This window comes from Panthera leo, chromosome B4 (assembly GCF_018350215.1).
Source record: "Panthera leo isolate Ple1 chromosome B4, P.leo_Ple1_pat1.1, whole genome shotgun sequence".
NCBI classification, from domain to species: domain Eukaryota; kingdom Metazoa; phylum Chordata; class Mammalia; order Carnivora; family Felidae; genus Panthera; species Panthera leo.
Genome location: NC_056685.1, coordinates 51,166,883 through 51,186,966, shown reverse-complemented (window position 1 = coordinate 51,186,966; position 20,084 = coordinate 51,166,883). Strand labels below are relative to the sequence as shown.

The 20,084-nt window shown below is 35.7% G+C and overlaps 1 protein-coding gene across 8 annotated transcripts in view; it reads right to left on the bottom strand.

Annotated features, from left to right (window-relative positions):
• The window catches only part of PIK3C2G (phosphatidylinositol-4-phosphate 3-kinase catalytic subunit type 2 gamma), a 347,337-nt gene that overhangs the window by 224,660 nt on the left and 102,593 nt on the right, over positions 1–20,084 (bottom strand). For all 8 annotated transcript variants that reach the window (XM_042945913.1, XM_042945912.1, XM_042945916.1 and 5 more), the window contains 2 exons: positions 16,647–16,778; positions 2,765–2,879 (listed from right to left, as the gene is read on the bottom strand). In XM_042945913.1, coding sequence (XP_042801847.1) covers positions 2,765–2,879; positions 16,647–16,778 — 247 coding nt within the window. The remainder of the gene's footprint in view (positions 1–2,764; positions 2,880–16,646; positions 16,779–20,084) is intronic.

Genomic DNA, 20,084 nt, shown 5'->3' with positions numbered 1-20,084 from the left:
AATGTGCAGAATAGGAAAATCTATAGAGACAAAAAGTAGATTAGTAGTTTCTTAGAGTTGGAGAAAATGGAGGAATAGGAGGTGATAGCTGAAGTTATGGGATTTCTATTTAAAGTGATGAAATGCTCTAAAATTGATGTTGATGATAATTGTACGTATCTTTGAAAAAACTAAAAAAAAACTCAAAATACTATATTGCACACTTTAAATGGGAAGATTATATGGTATGTGAATTTTATCTCAAGAAAGCTTTTTAAGAAATTTTTCCAGAGAGAGTATATATGCTGAGAATAGCATTGGGTAGCAGATGGAACCTTTGAGAACTTGTCAACAGAGAGGATTAGCAGAAAGGGAGCCTGGGAAGGAAATAGAAAGGATAATGAGAGAAGAGTATTCTGTAATGGGGAAGAGAGAGTGCCAAAAGTTGCAGAGAGGGCTAGTATGAAGAGAAGTGAAACCATTGGATAGGCCAACTAGGAATAACAAGTAAACCAGAATATAGTGAATGTAGACATGAATAGGGGGATGGGGTAGTAGAGGAATATAGAATAGAGCAAGTGCAACGTTGATTAAAACTCTGCTTTTGGTTCTTAAATTGTGATAGAGCCACTGTACTACATTGTATACAGGGAGAGGTAGGAAGTTGATCCAGGTAAATGGAGTCATGCAATAATCTGTCTCCATTTCTGAACTCAGATCTACTTCACACCATTCACTGCTTCTGGTCTGTGCATCAGCCATAGAACCCCCTCCCCTCCAAAACAATGATGGACTTGAGGGATTCGGGTTCTGTGCCATATCACATCCCTTATCATACTAGGGTGGCTACCATGTGGCAGTAACTGTCTAATAAAGACGATCAGAAAAGTACAATCTTAAAGAAGTTGGATAGGCATAGTGTAACCCTTTCATTGTACAGAGGTGAAAATAGGTTTGGTGATTTGTTCAAGGTCATGAAGTTTTTTGTTAAAGAGCTAAGACTATAATCTAGATTTTCTAACTCTGAGCCTGATGTCTTTTCCCTGAGACCCATCTTGATTCCTTAACACAAACACTGGTTGCAGAACTCTAATTTCCTCACTATAATCTTTAGGTTGAAAGATTCTGCTCTAAATTTAGCTGTGTATAATTAAAGTGATTTTGGTCCTTAAGGGTTTTAACTTTAATACCTTAATAACTCCTATTTTATTTTGTATATTTCATCATTAATTAAAAATATCCTGAGAAGTTTCCTTGTATGTCTATACCATTTGAAATTATTTTATAAAAATTTATTGATTTAACTTTTTGCATACTTTTGAGTGATTTACATGCCTCTCCTTTTTTTATGTAAGATAAATTTAGTTATGGCTCCAGATGTCTACTTGAAAATCTATGCTGCTATTGAATACTTGAAACTTGTCCGTATATTCCACTTGCCAGGATCTGTGTTCTAAAGGAGCTATTCCTCTCATCTGAGAAGAATCATCTGTTAGTCTCCCTTCTTCTTCCACCCCCACTACTCCTGATAAAGACCCTTCTAATCATAACTTTATATCCTCAAAGCTCTGGTAATGATCAGACTTGGAAGATTCTCATTAAGCTGAGGTAGTTTGAATCTGGCAAGGAATAGTCTGATAAAAAAATGCATTGTCCTCTTAAAAGAAGGTAGTTTTCCTGTTACAATGGGACATCTACTAATCAATAAGCCATCATATGTTGAGTGTCTATGATGTTGTGCCAAGATCGAGCAAACACTTATTCATCATCATGTCTGTAAATTGGAAATAGACCTTTGGTTACTTCTTGGTGAGGGCTTATTTCAGAGTGGAAGCCACATTTTTATTGGTATTATTTTTCTCTTCCAGTTTCAGCATCTTGCTATCCATCTTGCTAAACATTGTCCCTCACCCTGAGCCTAGAAACTTAAGAGCTTAGAGGCTCCACTATCTTTCTTTAGAGCAACTATGCTCAACTGAGGGCAACTTTTATCCCTAGAGGACATCTGACAATATCAAGAGGCAGTTTTAATTGATTTAGGTGCTACCAGCACGTTAGTAGATAGAAGCCAAACATATAGCAGTTCTCAGTTTTTCCTTATAGATATGGAAAGTTCACATTCCCTGCACTTCCATATATGGGAGTGGCCATGCTTCATGTATCAGACCAATATGATCACTTATAATGATGAACACACAAGGAGCTCTCAGCAGTAAGGACCAAAGCTCAGAATCATTAGCCACCTCTTATTCATGATTACAAATCACAGAAAGAAGAGAGACCTTAGGAAAAAAAAAAGTATGTTGGATAGATTTTGTTTGAAGTTTCTCCCCCACTGCTGAGCTAATCACTAGTCATACAGGAAACACAAACTTGAAGTATTTTAAGGAAACATGACACAATGCAGAGACAGGTGTAAGGTATCAAGTTAATAATATACACCAATGACTGTTTTCAGACAATGGACAGGAAAATGAATACACATAATGAATATAATAATGGCAATGCTCCATCTCTTTCCTTTATGATCATGTTTGGTGGAGAATGGCTTGAAATTGCTATTATGTAAGCTGGGAGAAAAGTGCTTTGAGAGTACTGGATACAAAATAAAAGCACCAGAGGTTTTATGAATCCCAGCAGGTTAGAGAAAGAGAAGACTATTAAAATGTGTGATCCTAGAAGAAAATTGTTTCTATAATTGACAAGCTACTCATCAACCAATACTTTACATGAATACTTTTTTTTTCTTGCCATACATATTTTAATCTCATAGTCTGACACTTACCTGTAGGGTCACTGGGGATGGCTGGCTTATATCCCATACTCCTGGAGCTATCATTTCTATGGGAGGCTCACTCTGTAATGTCATGCTGAATAGCATAGACCCGAGAATGGACTTGCTACAAAAGACAACACATACAGACATACAGGAGTCACTTCATAAGGGAAGTTTTTATAACCTATAAATATTTTCTTTTGAAATGTAAACATAACCAGCTATTTTAGTGGCTTCATTCAGTAGCTAGAAAGGAATACAATATTCTATAAGCCTAGAAACTGATTAGTAGTTAATTTCTAATATACCACATGCATGGCTATGTTCACAGATAGCTACATTTATTTTCCACATGAGAAAACTGTTTCCAAAATAGTTTCTGACAGGTAGAGTTTTTCCTTAATTTCCAACAATATTGATTATAAGATAAGACTAAGAATCTTAGATTTATATTCTTGGAGTTATGAGTGCCTCAAGTCAATGAAGACATCAACTCTTCAGAACATTTTTTGCTCCACAAAATGACTAAATTCCTTGGGCATCATTAAAGGTATGAGCTCTAAATTTATAGAAAGAAAAGATTTAAATTAGCATATGATCTGAAGATTCAAAATAGTTGTAATTCACAGAGGAAATGCTTCTAAATAGAAAGATTTTTCATAGTCTGAATGTTTAAAAATAGGTTGTATTAACATTGTAAATGAGAGTGAATACAAGAAGCCTTTAGACAGGAAGAATTCATGGATGGTTTTAACAGCTTCAGTAACATCCAAATCCATAGATCCATATAGGAATTAAAAGAGAATCTACATGTGATTATATATATGAATTAGATTATTGATAAAATGTTCCAATTGATCAGGGAGGACAGTCTTTGACTTTAACATACCAAAATAAAAATGTCAGCAAGTCAACAAAAATTAAATTTAAGTTTATAAAGAACTTTAAGGCATCAAGTGAGTCTTTTGAAAACAGTATAGAGTGGGGAGGAGCTAAAATGGCAGAGTAGTAGGAAGACCCTAGGCTTGCCTCATCCCTTGAACACAGTTAGATAAATGTCAAATCATTATGAATACCTAAGAAATCGAACTAAGGAAAGCAGAAAAAAACTTTACAAATAGAAGGAGACAGGAGGACACATTGTGGAAGGTAGGAGGTGTGGAGACATGGTTTTGGGGAGAAACAGATCACAGGTGCTGTAGAGAGGAGAGAGCCCTAGTTGTGGAGACATGGGGAGAGAGAAGAGCACATAGGGGATCACACAAGGAAAACACTTCCCCAAAGCCACTGGGTGGGAAAACAAGAGGGGCTGATTTTCATGAGTATTTGCAACCAGTGGCGCTCAAAGACTAGAGTTTTAGAGGTCCATGACATGGATGGTGTAAAGCCTTGAGGGTACTGCAGCATTACTGTAGAGTGGGCAGGCAGGTAACCCAGAGGCAGAGGGTTCAATCTGTGGATCACCTCAAATGTACTGGGAGAGACAGTTTACCCCTTCTTAGAGTGTATCTGAGAGAGGTGGCATTGCCTGTCTGGGGACAAAAGGAGCCAGCAGGCACCAATTCCCTCTCCCTCCCCTCAGCATAGGTGCAGAGACACTTGTTGAGGGCAGCTAACTCAGCCACTGGCTGCTTAGTGTGTTTTGCTCCAAATTCTACACTTCTGAGCTCTTGTGCAAGTGCCTTTCTGGGTCAAACCCATACCAATCCCAGTGCAGTGAGATTGTCCCCCAGAAGATCAGCACAGATCCCTGACACACTAGCTCCCTAAAGTTTGGAATTTTAAAACTCAGTCGGGACAGAGCAAAAAGTCCACTGCACTTGTCCAGGCAGGCACTAACTTGAAGACAGATAATGTGAAAATAGCGGTCTGAAAAACACCTATAACACACAAAGGGAAGTATCTGCTCTTTTGGGAGGGCTTTCCCGGCAACAGCAAGCCTGAATTGCTCTCTCCAGGGACAAAGGAGTGGGCTGGTGCCCTTTCCCTTCCTTTCCCCTCAGCATAAACTAACTTTAGTAAACAGCACAGGGCCAACACTAGCTGCCTAACCTGTATACGCCAACTCCCACCTCCCTGAGCTCTGCTGGTACTGCTTTTCTAGAGAAAGTGTGCCTGAGAACCAGCATGGCGGGTCCCTCTGCCAGAAGACCAGTGCAACCCCCCTGCATGCACCCCATCTACTGACCATAGAGTTCTGTAAAGCATGAGCTCTAGTGGAAATAGATTCAGGTCTTTTTTAACAGGCAGGTCAGAGCATACCTAGGTAAAACTCACCACACTCTGGCCAAGGTACAAACACTCCCCACTACAGGCAAGGAGAAACCCTGCAGAGGACTGACCTGAGGGAGAGCAGCCATAACACAGGGGAAGAGTATGTGCAGCATACACCAAAGACACTTCCTGAAGTGCCAGGTCCTGAACATTATATGACCTCTTCTTCTTCATAAAGCTATTACTCTCAGAGGCAGGAAACATTATAGGCTTTCCTAACACAGAAGAATACAAAGATCTAAACAAAATGCCAAGATAAGGAATTCATCCCAAAGGAAAGAACAAGAAAAGGTCATGGCCAGGGATCTAATTGAAACTTATATAAGTAATATGCCTGATCCAGAATTTAAAGCAAACAATCATAAGAATACTATCTGGACTTGAAAAGGCACCAAGGAGTTCCTTACTACAAAGATAAAATAACTTAAAAACAATCAAGCCAAAATGAAAAATTCAGTAACTGAGATTTGAAATCAACTGGAGCAGTGACCACAAAAATGGAAGAAGCAAGGAATTGAATAAGTGACAGAGCAAATAGAATTGTTGAAAACAATGAGGTTGATCAAAAGAGGGAAACAAAAATCTTGGACATGAAAGTAGACTTAGAGAACTCAGTGATGCCATAAAGCATAATAACATTCGTATCATAGGAGTACCAGAAGACAAAGAGGGAAAAGGGGGCAGAAGGTTTACTTGAGGAACTAATAGCTGAGAAACTTCCCTAATCTGGGGAAGGAAACAAACTTCCAAATACAGGAAGCACAGAGAGTTCCCATAAAAATCAACAAAAGCAGGCCAACACCAAGACACATAGTAGTTAAATTTGCCAAATACAGTGGTAAAGAAAAATCTTAAAAGCAGCAAAATAAAAGAATTCATAGGGAAGACAAATAAGGTTAGTAGCAGCTCTCTCCACAGAGACTTGGCAGGCCAGAAGGCAGTGGCATAGTATATTCATCATGCTGAATGCAAAACCCAACAACCAAAAATATTCTATCCAGTAAGGCTATCTATCATTTAGAATAGAAGCACAGAAAGAGTTTCCCAGACAAACAAAAACTAAAGGAGTTTGTGTTCATGAAACCAGTCCTGCCAGAAGTATAGGAGACTCTTTGAGTAGGGAAAAGAAACAGAAAATCTCTAGAAACAATGACAAAATAAGCATTAAAATGGCATTATATTCATATCTATCAGTAATTACTCTGAATGTAAATGGACTAAATGTTCCAAACAAAAGACCCAGGTGTGTCAGAATGGATAAAAAAAAAAAAAAAACAAGACTCATCTATATGCTGCCTACAAGAGACTCATTTTAGACCTAAAGACACCTGTAGATTCAAAGTAATGGAATGGAGAAATATTTTTTATGCAAATAGATGTCAAAAGAAAGCCAGAGCAGAAATAATTTTGTGCGACAAAATACATTAAAAAAAATTTTTAACGTTTATTTATATTGAGAGACAGAAAGAGACAGAAAATGAGCAGGGAGGGGCTGAGAGACAAGAAGACACAGAATCTGAAGCAGGCTCCAGGCTCTGAGCTGTCAGCACAGAGCCCAACGTGGGGCTTGAACTCACAAACTGAGATCATGACCTGAGCTAAAGGCGGATGCCCAACCGACTGAGCCACCCAGGCATCTGTAGCAAAATACATTTTAAAACCAAAAACTATAACAAGAGATGAGGAGAGCACTGTATCATAATAAAGGGGTACGTCAAACAAGACAATCTAGCAATTGAAAATATTTATGCCCCCAACTTGAAACACCCAAATATATAAAACAATTAATAACAAAAAGAAACTCTTTGACAATAATACAATAATAGTAGGGGACTTTAACACTCCACTGACATCAATGGACAGATCATCTAAGCAGAAAATCAACAAGGAAACAATGGCGGCACTGAATGATACACTGGACCAGATGGACTTAAACAGATACATTCAAAATATTTTATGAGCAAAATAAAAGCAGCATAATACATATTCTTTTCAAGTGCACATGGGACATTCTCCAGAATAGATCACATATTGAGTCTCAAGTAAATCCTCAACAAGTACAAAAAGATTGAGATCATACTATGCACATTTTCTGACTACAACTCTATGAAACCTGAAATCAGCCATAAGAAAAAGCTTTGGAAAGACTACACATACATGGAGGTTAAAGAACATCCTATTAAAGAATGAATGGATCAACCAGGAAATTAAAAAAGAAATTAAAAAAAAATACATGGAAACTGGGGCACCTGGGTTGCTCAGTTGGTTAAGCATCTGACTCTTGATTTCAGTTCAGATCATCATCTCACAATTCATGAGTTCGAGCCCTACATCAGGCTACACATTGACAGCATGGAGCCTGCTTAGGATTCTCTCTATCCCTTTCTCTATACTCCTTTCCTGTTTATGTTCTCTCTGTGTCACAATAAATAAATAAACTTTATTTAATAAATAAATAAACAACCAACACCACAAAATACAATTATAATAGAATATTATGAAAAATTATATGCCAAAAAATTGGGCAATCTGGGCAAGATATGGATAAATTCCTAGAAACATATAGACATCAAAATTGAAACAGGAAGAAATAGAAAACTTTAACAAACCCATAGCCAGTAAAGAAATTGAATCAGTAACCAAAAATCTCCAAAATAACTAAAATCCAGGGCCAAATGGCTTCACAGGGAATTCTACCAAACATTTAAAGAAGAATTCATACATATTCTTCTCAAACTATCCAAAAAAATTGAAATAAAAGGAAAACTCCAAAATCATTCTACAAGGCCAGCATTACCCTGATTTCCAAAACCAAACAAAAACTCCACTAAAAAAGAGAACTATAGGCCAATATCCCTGATGAACATGGATGCAAAAATTCTTAACAAGATACTAGCAAATCAAATTCAACAATACATTAATAGAATCATTCACCACAACCAAGTGGGATTTTTCTCTGGGTTGCAAGGGTGGTTCAATATTTGCAAATCAATCAGCATGATACACCAAATTAATAAAAGAAAAGGTAAGAAACATGATCTTCTCAATAGATGCAGAAAAAGCATTTGACCAAATACAGCATACATTCTTAATAAAAACCTCAACAAAGTAGGGATAAGAGGGAACATACCTCAACATCTTAATCACCATATACAAAAGACCCACAGCTAATGTCAACTTCAATGGGGAAAAACTGAGAGCTTTTCCTCTGCAGTCAGAAAGAAGACAGGGATGTTGACTCCCACTGGAAGTCCTAACTTCAGCAATCAAGGCAATCAAATTGGCAAGGAAGAAGTAAAACTTTCACTATTTGCAGAAGACATGATACTCTATGTAGAAAACCTGAAAGACTCGACCCCAAAATTGCTAGAATTGATACACAAATTCAGTAAAGTCACAGAATACAAATTCAACATACAGAAATCTGTTGCATTTCTATATGCCAACAATGAAGAAGCAGAAAGAGAAATCAAGGAATCAATAACATTTACAACTGCACCCAAAACTGTAAGATACCTAGGAATAAACCTAACCAGAGAGGTAAAAGATCTGTACTCTGAAAACTATAAAACACTGATGAAAGAAATTGAAGATGACACGCAGAAATAGAAAAACATTCCTTGCTCATGGATTGGAAGAGCAAATATTGTTAAAGTGACTATAAGGACCAAAGCAACCTACACATTTAATGCAATCCCTATCAAAATACCACTAGCATTTTCACAGAGCTAGAACAACCCTAAACTTGGTATTGAACCCTAAAAGACCCCAAGTAGCCAAAGCAATCTTGAGATAGAAAAGCAGAGCTGGAGGCATCATGATTCCATACTTCAAGATATATTACAAAGCTGTAGTCATGAAGATAATATGGTACTGGCACAAAAACAGACACATAGATCAGTGGAATAGAATAGAGAACCCAGAAATGGACCCACAATTACATGATCAACTAGTCTTCAACAAAGTAGAAAAGAATATCCAATGGAAAAAAGACAGTCTCTTCAACAAATGGTATTATGAAAACTGGACTGCAAGAAGCAGAAGACTAAAACTGGACCACTTTCTTACACCATACATAAAAATAAATTCAAAATTGATGAAAAGCCTAAATGTGAGACAGGAAACAATCATAATTCTGAAGGAGAACACAGCGGGAGCAACTTCTTACTAGGTACATCTCCTGAGGCAAGGGAAACAAAAGCAAAAATGAACTATTGGGACTTCAAGATAAAAAGTTTCTGTAAAATGTTGGAAATAATCAACAAAACTAAAAGGCAACATTTGGAATGGGACAAGATATTGGCACATGATATATCTGATAAAGAGTATCCAAAATCTATAAAGAACTTATCAAATTCCTCATCCAAAAAACAAATAATCCAGTTAAGAAATGGGCAGAAGACATAGACAGTGTTCTGAAGAAGACATATAGATGGCTAAGAGATACATTAAAAGATGCTCAACATCACTCATCATCAGGGAAAAACAAATCAAAACTACAATGACTTATCACCTCACATCTGTCAGAATGGCTAAAATTAACAGCATAGGAAACAACATGTTGGCAAGGATGCCAACCCTGGGGAACCCTCTTATACTGTTGATGGAAATGCAAACTGGTGCAGCCGCTGTGGAAAACAGCATGGAGGTTCCTCATGAAGTTAAAAATAGAACTACCTTATGATCCAGCAATTGCATTGCTAGCTATTTACCCAAGGAATACAAAAAATACTGATTTGAAGGGATACATGCACCTCTATGTTTATAGCAGCAATATCAACAATAGCCAAATTATAAAAAGAGTCCAAATGTCCATCGACTAAATGGACATAAAAGAAGTGACATATATATATACATACATACATATATGCACCACACACAATGGAATATATCTGAGCCATAAAAAATATGAAATCTTGCCATTTGCAACAATGTGGGTGGAGCTAGTGAATATTATGCTAACTGAAATAGGTAAGTCAGAGAAAGACAAATACTATACGATTTCACTCATATGTGGAATTTAAGAAACAAAACAAATGAACATGGTGGGAAGAGAGAGGCAAACCATAAAACAGACTCTTAACTATACAGAAACTGAGGGTTGCGGGAGGAGAGGTGGGCAGGCCAATGGGTTAAATGAGTGATGGGTATTAAGGAGGGCACTTTGAGATGAGCACTGGGTGTTGTATGTGAGTGATGAATCACTAAATTCTACTCCTGAAAGTAATATTACACTGTAATTTAACTAACTGGAATTTAAATAAAAAGTTGAAACTAAAAAGAAAAAAATGAAAAACTATATAATTTCATTTTTCCCTTTACACAAACTATGCAAAATATGAAGGAAAAATCCAACAACTAAAGCTTTCTTTAAACCTTTAGCTTTCTGAGTCCTGCTTTTTTATTTTCCATGTCTAAAGATATTATTAGAAAGTGTCTAAGGGAGTATAATTTGTAAACATTACTAGACAGATATTTTTATATGACCCAAGACTATTCTAGGATGAATTTTGAATTTTCTTTATCCCTTTGTTCCATCCCTCCTCAGCTGGAGAAAGAAACTTGTTTTTTTGGTAGAATAATGAAGAGGGGATGGTATAGTCAGCTTAATGCTATAATTATTTGAAAATTATTAATATCACTTTTCATTATAGAGTATATAACCTTCCCCCAAATTTTCTGAAGCATCCATCTGCCTAGAAAAAGTTCTGGATTAGCTTCAGGCAGAATGCAAGAGGAAGGAGCATGTCTAACACCAAACCTGGAGGGCACAGATGTTAATGTTTTCCATAGCATTTATAGAAAACATTCTGTCCATGCTTAAGGGTTAACAGGAATGAGGAAAGAGGATGTGGCGTATTGGGTGGAGATTGCCACCACTTTCTAGCAATTTGAGATTATGGGAAGCAGAAGACGGAGAAAGAGGAAGTAGAATGAGTATGGCTGACCTAGGTGTCCCAATTTCCCCCTCTTCTGCCTTTGCAAGACAGATGTGGAGGAATGTTAGATGAATGAGCACAGCAAAATGTTGAAGACAGAGCGTGCTCCTCTAACACTCTGTGTTTCAAATCCTGGAGGAAAACCACATCTTGAGCCACTCCTGTACCTACTTGTGTTATGATTAAACTTTGGGCCCCATGGTAAGGACACAGAAGAAGCTCCTGAGTTTAACTTTATTGGGCCTTCTTTGTTTTTTGTGTAGAAGGGATGAGATGTAGTAACAGCTAAAAATATCTAGGTGAAGAGTACCCAAAAAGGGGTCATGTGGTGGGAATAAAGTGTGTTTGTAATAATGGCACCTGACTGAACTATTCAAGCTGGGGTCAACTGGGAACTCTATGGTACCTAAGAGAGACCAAGTAATTCAGGGAGTGCTAGTAAACCCTAGCCAAGCTAGAACAGCCACAATCATGAGCTATACTAGCTGTAACAAGCAGTTACCAGCTTAAAACATGCATTTGATTTGGATATCAAAAGTCACCAAGACAAAGAATCTGTTCCCTTCTGATCCCGTGTATCCGGACACCCTATTAGAAAGAGAATGAGGGTGTCAGGAAGCTGTCTGAGTGACTGAATGTTTTATCCAAATGAGACTGTTTATTTCTAAAATAACTATTTAAATTACTGAATTGACTAATATTTTGTCATTGTTGTAAAGTTTTTTCTCATTAGTTACAGGGTGGGAACTCATGAGGAAAAGTGTGATTTATTAATCGCATTTTTCTTCACATCTAAGTTATACAGTGAATTATACTTATGACCTTACTATATTTATATATCCTGGGTATACCTCACTTTGCAAATATAACTGATCTAAGCTGAATCCTACAGTGGATGAAGGGACTCAAGAATAACTGTTACTATCTGTCATTATTCTCCTTGGATGAAGTCTGGATGAACAGCTGCCATGGCCTTAACCCTGAGGCATATTGTGCAGAATGAAGTCAGAACACTTAATTCAAGTATGTGCATGAAGAGACATCAAGCAATAGAGAGCATAGTGAGAATAAACTTCTAGCTGTCCAAGTGAGGCTAATATAACACATACTTCAAGGAAATTCATGGGGGAAAGGATGTTTGGCACCATTCTTTGAGCTCTCTTGTGTTTGATATTAGCTAATTCACTTTCTGATAATAGATTACATATAATATCTTTTGAGGTATTGCAAACATGGCAAATAAATTCCCATAGACTTCTGTAAATAGAAAATATGAGGATGATGAAGACCATTAGTGGAATTAAAATGCGAAGAGAATGCATCTAAGAGTGATGGTGGTCTCATAAAGAAAAGAAAATGGAAACATTTAATACCCAGGCCAGTGGGGACCACAGTCATTTTTATAGTACTACTGTTAAAAGGTTTATTAAGTGAATTAAAATTAAGCATACAAAAAAAAAACATTATGAAGATAGAAGATGGGAAACAGCTTATTTTGAGAAAAGAACACCAGAGGTTATCAAGACATCTGCACCCTATCTTCATTAACTAGCCTGAAATAGCTTAACTTCTTTGAACTTCTTTGATAAAATCTGTGGGTTTTCAAAGTAGTTTTTCCCCCCTGTGGCTTGATGGTTGGAGGTGGACTTTAGAAAGGTGGTGAGGAGATGGCAACTAGGTTGGATTCCAGGATTTTAAATTTCCCCTCTCACTCCTCACCCAACAACACATACATGGACTGGTCATCACTCTTATACTCTGAGGTTTTGAATAAGATGCCATTAGAAAAAGGGCCACAGTGCTAAATATAACATTTCAAAATATTTTTTTCTGGAATACCCTTAAGGATATGTTTTATTTCAAAATTGTATAAATTCTTATGCTTAGAAAAACCAACCCCAAATCCATGGCACTGGGAGAACAGATGGGCTGGTTTACCCTCTCTGTGTCCCTGATTCCTCTAGCTGTGAAATCAAAGGTTGAAATAAAATAATTATTGTCACTTTTAGCTATAGGATTCTATGTGCATCCATGGCCTGGCATTCTGGAACCAAGAATAGAAAAAACTCCAGATCTGAGCAGCCAGCCTGTTCATAGGATCTGATGTTATAAAACTCTTTGGGATTCTGCCAATCCTAGGTCTAATAGGTTTCATATCCCAAAGCAGACCACAGGCAAAGCTGAGGCAGGAGCTTCTTGTATGTTGGTGAGAATGTCACAGTGCATTCACGGAGCAAGGTGTGACACCTAAGGGCAGGAAGGGAGGCAGTTTAAGGTAGTAAAACCTGTGAAGAGAAGTCAGCCCTGCCTTCTTGTTCTTGTTCAATTCTTAAGTAGACTGGTGACCTATAAAAAGTCCCTTAACCTTCCTTTATCATAGAGATCTTCATCTGTAAACGAGGTATTTGGACTATTTGAACACTGAGGGCCTCTCTTGGACAGGAAGAACAGACAATAGGGAATTCTTATCCACAACTTTTTTATATTTGATTTTGAGGATATATCTGAAATGATAAGACACAGTGGGGTCAGAGTTGTCTACTCAAGCAAAAATCTAAGGAAATCAAGTTGTTTTGAAATTAAGATTTATTTTGGCTCTCTTTCGAAAATCGAAAAAAATCCTAATTTTTCTGGGCTTTAATACACCTGAAAAGCTTTGAGAATACTGATGCCTGAGCCCCAGTGCAGACCAATTAAATCAGAATATTTGGGTGCACTTGGTTTTTGGATTTATTTTAAAATCTCCCCAGGAGATTCTATTGTTCAATCAGTGTGGAGGATTTCTGTGTTGAAGGAGTTGACCACAATTTAGAAATGCTAAGTAACTATCCCAAATTTGTTTTGAATTTAAGTAGGGAAGGTAGCTCACAGAAATTGTTGAGGTGAGAAAAACACTTTCTTATTGCAGTGTGGAAGCATTGTGAATATAAATGTAATGGAAGTTCTGTCTGCAAAAGAAAGGACTATAAAACTTCTGTGGACAAAATTTTACCTTTGTACTTTGGTTATTTTTTATAGACCTGAAGGTGAATTTGTGTGCTTCAAAATGTTAAAATTTATTTTTATTTGTAGACAGTCCTGATGTAGCCATAACTGATATATCTTGAGTTAAATCACCATGGGTTCTTTTGAAAACCACTTCTGGAAACCACAAAGAGGCAGGAAGCTTTTAATTCTGCATATTTTCAGATTGTGGGTAGGTTGGAAAAAATAAAGATATAAGTGCTCAATACAACTCCACATGGCTAGCTATGGGCAATTCAAACTGTAATAAGTGACAGATTCAATATGAAATGTTTATGGGCCGGGGTCATTCTGTGAAAGAAAATGAAATTAAGTGGCCTATTTGCTGTACTCTGGAAATATGTGCATTGAATAAATTGGGTTAGAATCTCTGTCACTCAGAGCAATGAACACAGTGGGAGTCATCACATTTCCCCAATTGCCCCACATGATGGATTGTTGATGTCTTGAAAAGATCTGGATTTCTTCAAATTGTTTAGCATAGAAGAGAAGCAGATTTTCTGATTTTCATGAGAAATGATCTTTCAGAAATTTATTTACAAATGCTTATCAAAGCGCTCTTTGAAGTAAGTTTTGTTTTCTGATGTGATGTCTCATCATCCACAATTTCAACACTTTCCCTTAGGAAAACACCACCAATATCAGTCCCAGATGGCATTAGTTAAAGATGAGCATTTACAAAAAATGTTTACTAATAATAAGTGATATATGACAAAACAACATGGAGGCAGTAATTTACTATCATAACCATATAGAAAAAAAGCCTTGAAGATTAGTTTGAAAGACATATATTCCAAACTTCTTATATATTTAATCTTTATTGATTGTTATGTGCAAAGTAGTGTATTAGATGATGGACGGAAATAAAATGGACTGATTTTTTTTTTCAGTGAATAGCTAGAAATATTACTCTACAAATATGCTGGATGTTACAAATTCAGCAGTTGAAACTTTAAAGAAACTCACTCAAGAGAAGGAAGGGCACTTGCATAGCTGCTTCTAGTGCGAAAGTAATGAAAGTTCTTAGCCCACAATCAGATTTTTGAAATATTTGCTAGTAGCAGTAGGTATTCCTTTTAGGGCTAAACCATTTCTTTATTTTTTTTAAGATTTTATTTTTATTTTTAAGTAATCTCTACATTCAATGTGGGGTTCGAACCTATAAACCAGAGATGAAGAGCTGTATGCTCCACTGACTGAGCCAGCCAAACGCCCTAGGGCTAAACTATTTCTTATAGTCTTTGGAAATGTTATTTCTTTTTAAATCTCCTATAGAGTTTGATTTTTTCCAGTTCAATCTAGTAAACAAACCTCTACTGATTTCCTATTTATAAGAGGTACCATATTGGGTGATAGATACTATAAAGATAAATACATTACTTGTCCTCAAGAAACATATTTGTGGGGGCGCCTGGGTGGCTTAGTCAGTTGAGCATTAGATTCTTGATTTTGATTCAGGTCATGATCTCACGGTTGTGATATGGAGCCTCATGTCAGGCTCCAAGCCCAGGGTAGAGATTCTCTCTCTCCTTCTCCCTCTGCCCTTACCCCATGTGCATGGGTGCAAACTTATTCTCTCTCTCTGAGAAAAAAAAAAAGAGAGAGAGAGAGAGAGAGAGAAAAGAAAAGAAAAAAAATAAAAGAAACATATTTGTGGAAATGGACTCTTGCATGAAAATAAATAAGAGAGCAACACACACACACCAGATCAGAATTAATCCAACGAAGATGATCTTAAAGATTTATCATGGTTGCTTTGATGATAAATTATTATAATGACCAAATTTGGGAACAAAAAAACTGATGAACAATTTCCTTAGCATTTTATATTATATTATTTATATTATATTATATATTATATTATATTATATTATTATTATAATATTTATATTATATTATTACTATATATACATTATATGTATATATATATATGAACATTATAACAATATTAAAAAAGCAATATACATTCTAGGCTTTTAAAGATATTGTATTTTATAAGTCAATTCTAAAGCAAGTCCTGCCACATGAAAACTGACTAAGCTCATTTATTTGAAATATTTTTTCCTTAATAGCATAGAAAACCATGTAATTGACTTTGTCAAACATTCTAAGTATTAATTGCTCCAAATCCTTATAGTTAAGTCAACGTTAATTTTGCAATGACCAGTTCTGATAGAATATCTAAACTCATAGTTGGCTTATTTTTCTGAAAAATTTTACCTTAAACCTATCAAATATTTTTGTCTTGGCAATAAAGTATCAGCAAACCAGTTACATTGTATAATTTTACTTCAGCCAGAATTCCATGACTCACATTGTTTCTAAGTGAAGGTATTGATCTAAGTCATTTTGAATAACTAATTTCAGAGAAACTGGCTGGTCAGAGAAGGAAAAGCAATTTAGATTGGTCATGCCAATACTTTTTTTATTATACATGACCCAGTTGACAAGTTGAGCATGAGGCTTGTTTCTAAATCCATTTTTACAGTTTTGCTTTTCAGTTCCACTTTTAATAGTCATGACTTATATTGATCTACCTCAATTTTAGAATAAAATGTCTTCTTGATTTTCTCATGCCATATATTGCAAAATGTTCATTTCTAAGGGGGGTTTATTGAGATGAGAGCTTTATTTATCACAAATGATATACTTACTCTTTTGGAAACAATGGAAGACAAGTCCAGGCCAGTAAATTGGCATTATTGGTTGTACAGATAATTCCAAACAATCTTATAGTAAGCATGGATTCCCTTGGAAGTGACTTTATTTCAAGAGGAAAATTGATCCTAAAAATAAAAGAAAGAAGTAGATTATCCAGTTACAAAGATTTTTCATAGATATTTCCTTGTAATATAATGGTGTGTGATAAAATTAACTATTTGAATTGAGGGATCCTTTTGAACTTTTGTGTTTGATCTTATAAAAATGGAAATATAGCAGAAACACATAAAATAATGTGAGATTGGTTAGTCAATAAATGTGGATTGCTTTAATTATAATTTTGAGATGCAATCTTATTTTCAAAAATTACAATGCCAAGCATTTACTCTTTGTAAACACAGACTAATACTGTTTTAGGGAAAGGGGGGAGGGAGGAAATAACTTGAAACAAGTCTTAAAGCATAAATTTGCTATAATCATATTGAGATTTGGAAAAGAATATTCCAGGAAGAGAAAAGTACAAAAACAAGGTCATCTATGCATGGAAAGATTAAGTGTAGCTGAGAAACGGTGAGTGGCTCATTGTGGCTAGAACAAGCGATGTGGTCAAGTTGGTTGGGGAAGTTATACAGAATATAATTGAAAAGGTAGATAGTTGCCTGAATGCCTAAGAACTCCATATGCCAGGCAAGGGGATTTGAGCTTTTTCCTCATGGCAAAAGAGAATATTTGAAAAAGACAGCTAAAAATATACAGAATTGCTCACAATTTTCAATGTGAACCATTCTGGGTAATGATGAAATCCCAGGCATTTGGGGGATGATTGCTAAAATGTAATGGACATACCAATTTCTGGTTAGGTCAAAGGGAAGGAACTTCAAATACAGACCCTGGATGGATTGCATATTTTGGGCAAAAAAGGGGGACAAGGGTAAAGACAGGATTGTTAATGGTGAGAAAAACTTGGATTCAGACACTGAATCCATCAATATATAAAAGAGAATGTCTAGAAGGTTACATATGATACTGTAAAGACTGAAAGGAGTGCACCTGGGTGGTGTAAGTGTTTAAGAAGAAGAAGCTTTGACAGAAAGTTGAGAGTATGATCTGAAGTCTCTAATGGTGGGCAGGGAGAGGGGTACCTTTCTTTCTTTTCTGGAATCATCTTGATTCCATAGAAATGATCAGGTTCTACTGTAAGAATCTCAAGAGACGTATGGCATTTAGGAAAGATCTATTTATGAGATGAGGAAATGAAAAATATAGTTTTCAAATGGCTTAGATGGGGCAATGTGTTTACTAGAAGATGAGAATGCTAGGAAGATATGGAAAAACTAAAACAGGTTAGCAGATAGGGGAAGATCATGGCAACTGATTCCCTAAGGAATGGGAAAAGAAAGAGAAAAGTGACAGAGCAAATGGGACAGTTTGTACTGTATGATATCTGATGGTATTAGGTATGAGGAATATGAAAAAAATTCACATTCCTTGTGATTCCAAGTTGAATTTTGACATCAATTTCTTAAGCAGTAGGTAATTGTTAAAATACTGATGATGACCAAAGCCAATGTTCAATTGGAAAGTGCTGACTGAGGCTGGCCCAGTTGAGACCTCAGGTAATATTGAGCATTTTCTCACACTAGGATTTGGCTGTCTAATCTGGATGCTAAGGAGAAGTCCTTACTCAAGATGTCAAATAACACATTTGTGACCCCCTTTTGTGAGTGGCTGGGCAGTATTCAGTCTAAGAAGAAATGAGGAGTTAATTCAGCCCAGTGACCATACTGGTTTTGAGAAAGTACACATCCATCTTCCCAACACGCTATTCCTAGTGATAAAGAGTCCCAGATCCAGGGTGTAATAAAGCAGCTAATAATAAGGAAGACAGAAGGGGTATTATAGAGGTAAATTTAATAACTAATATTTGAGTGAGCATATTACTGGAATAGGAAAATGAAGAATTAAAGATGAATTCTAGACTGGTAGATTATGTTATAGTGGATAACTTCAACTGATACAGAAATATAAAAGAAACAGGAAATTGGGGTAAGGGTAAATACTATGCAGTTTAAGGTGTGATATAATTGAATTAATAACAACTCAGATTTCAATATGTAAGCTATGAGTGGAGAGAACAAGTCAGAAATTGGAATCTAGATATATCTGCATTCAAATATTGGCTCCATGACTAATAAGCCTCATTTTTCCTTATCCACAAAATGGATCAAACATTGTATAACACAGTAGGTGGCAATTGTTGGTTATATATCAGCAATACATTCATTATTCAACCAATAATGTAATAATTTATATTAGCCATTGTAGACAGATGAAATTAATTCTAGTTAAAAGTAGGAAAGGTAAATAAAGGAAAGACTATGGTGAATAAAATGTATTTTTCAACATTAGCAAAGTTTAGATTATTAAAAAATTAATTTGTTTCACATTTATATATTTAAAAATCTTTATTTTCTTTCATATTCTTTTATACCCAAAATATCCACCTAAGATATTGTGGACATACTTCTCAGCTTAAAAGAAGCTCTGAAACTCAACATAAAATGTTGATGATCCTATGGAATGCACAGTAATTTCTTGAATGTGCTCTCTTTTACTTGTAATTGATTTTCTATTCAGTTTTCATATTTCTGTGCTAGAATGGAAGATATAATAATTTCACTTTATTCCTCACATAATCTGGAGTGTTCTTTTTCTCATTGAGTCTGGCTTCCTCATGTATAACTGCACTTGTTAGTGAGCTTTCATATCAAGAATGACAAAAATTCAATCAGTTACAGTGGATAGTTACTGTCAATTTCCATTTTGTCATTTTTATTAATAAAAATAAATTCTTCTAGGGTAAGAATACATGCTCTCTAAATAGTTATTTATTCATTTCTTGCATACATATGGATCTTTAAAGCCAGAATAATCTCATACTCACTAAGAAATCTTTTTTTAACTTCTATATAGCTATTGAAAAATTAAAGGAGTGAACTTTTATACAAAAAAAGTTAGAAAAATACTTTACGAGACAATTCAACAAGTAAAGTTGGATTGCTTCTTTTTATGCAAGTAGCTGGCATAGATTTAACCATATATTTGCCTACTCTACTGTTGAAAAATGAATAAACACTAAAATTTTTCTGAAACACTTTTTTCTTCCATATGAGATAGTTTTCCTAAGATCAGAGTAAGTTTCTCTTGATAAAAATGGGAGATTTAATGAAGTAAGAATGTTTAGAACTCTCCTTTTAACACATATATAACAATAAACCATTGTAAGGACTTTGATTTTTGTCTGAATGAAACTGGGAGCCATTTCAGTATTTTTAAGGAGAAGAATAACATAGCCTGAATCACATTATTTTTTAATTTTTTTATGTTTATTTATTTCTGAGACAGAGAGACAGAGCATGAGTGGGGGAGGG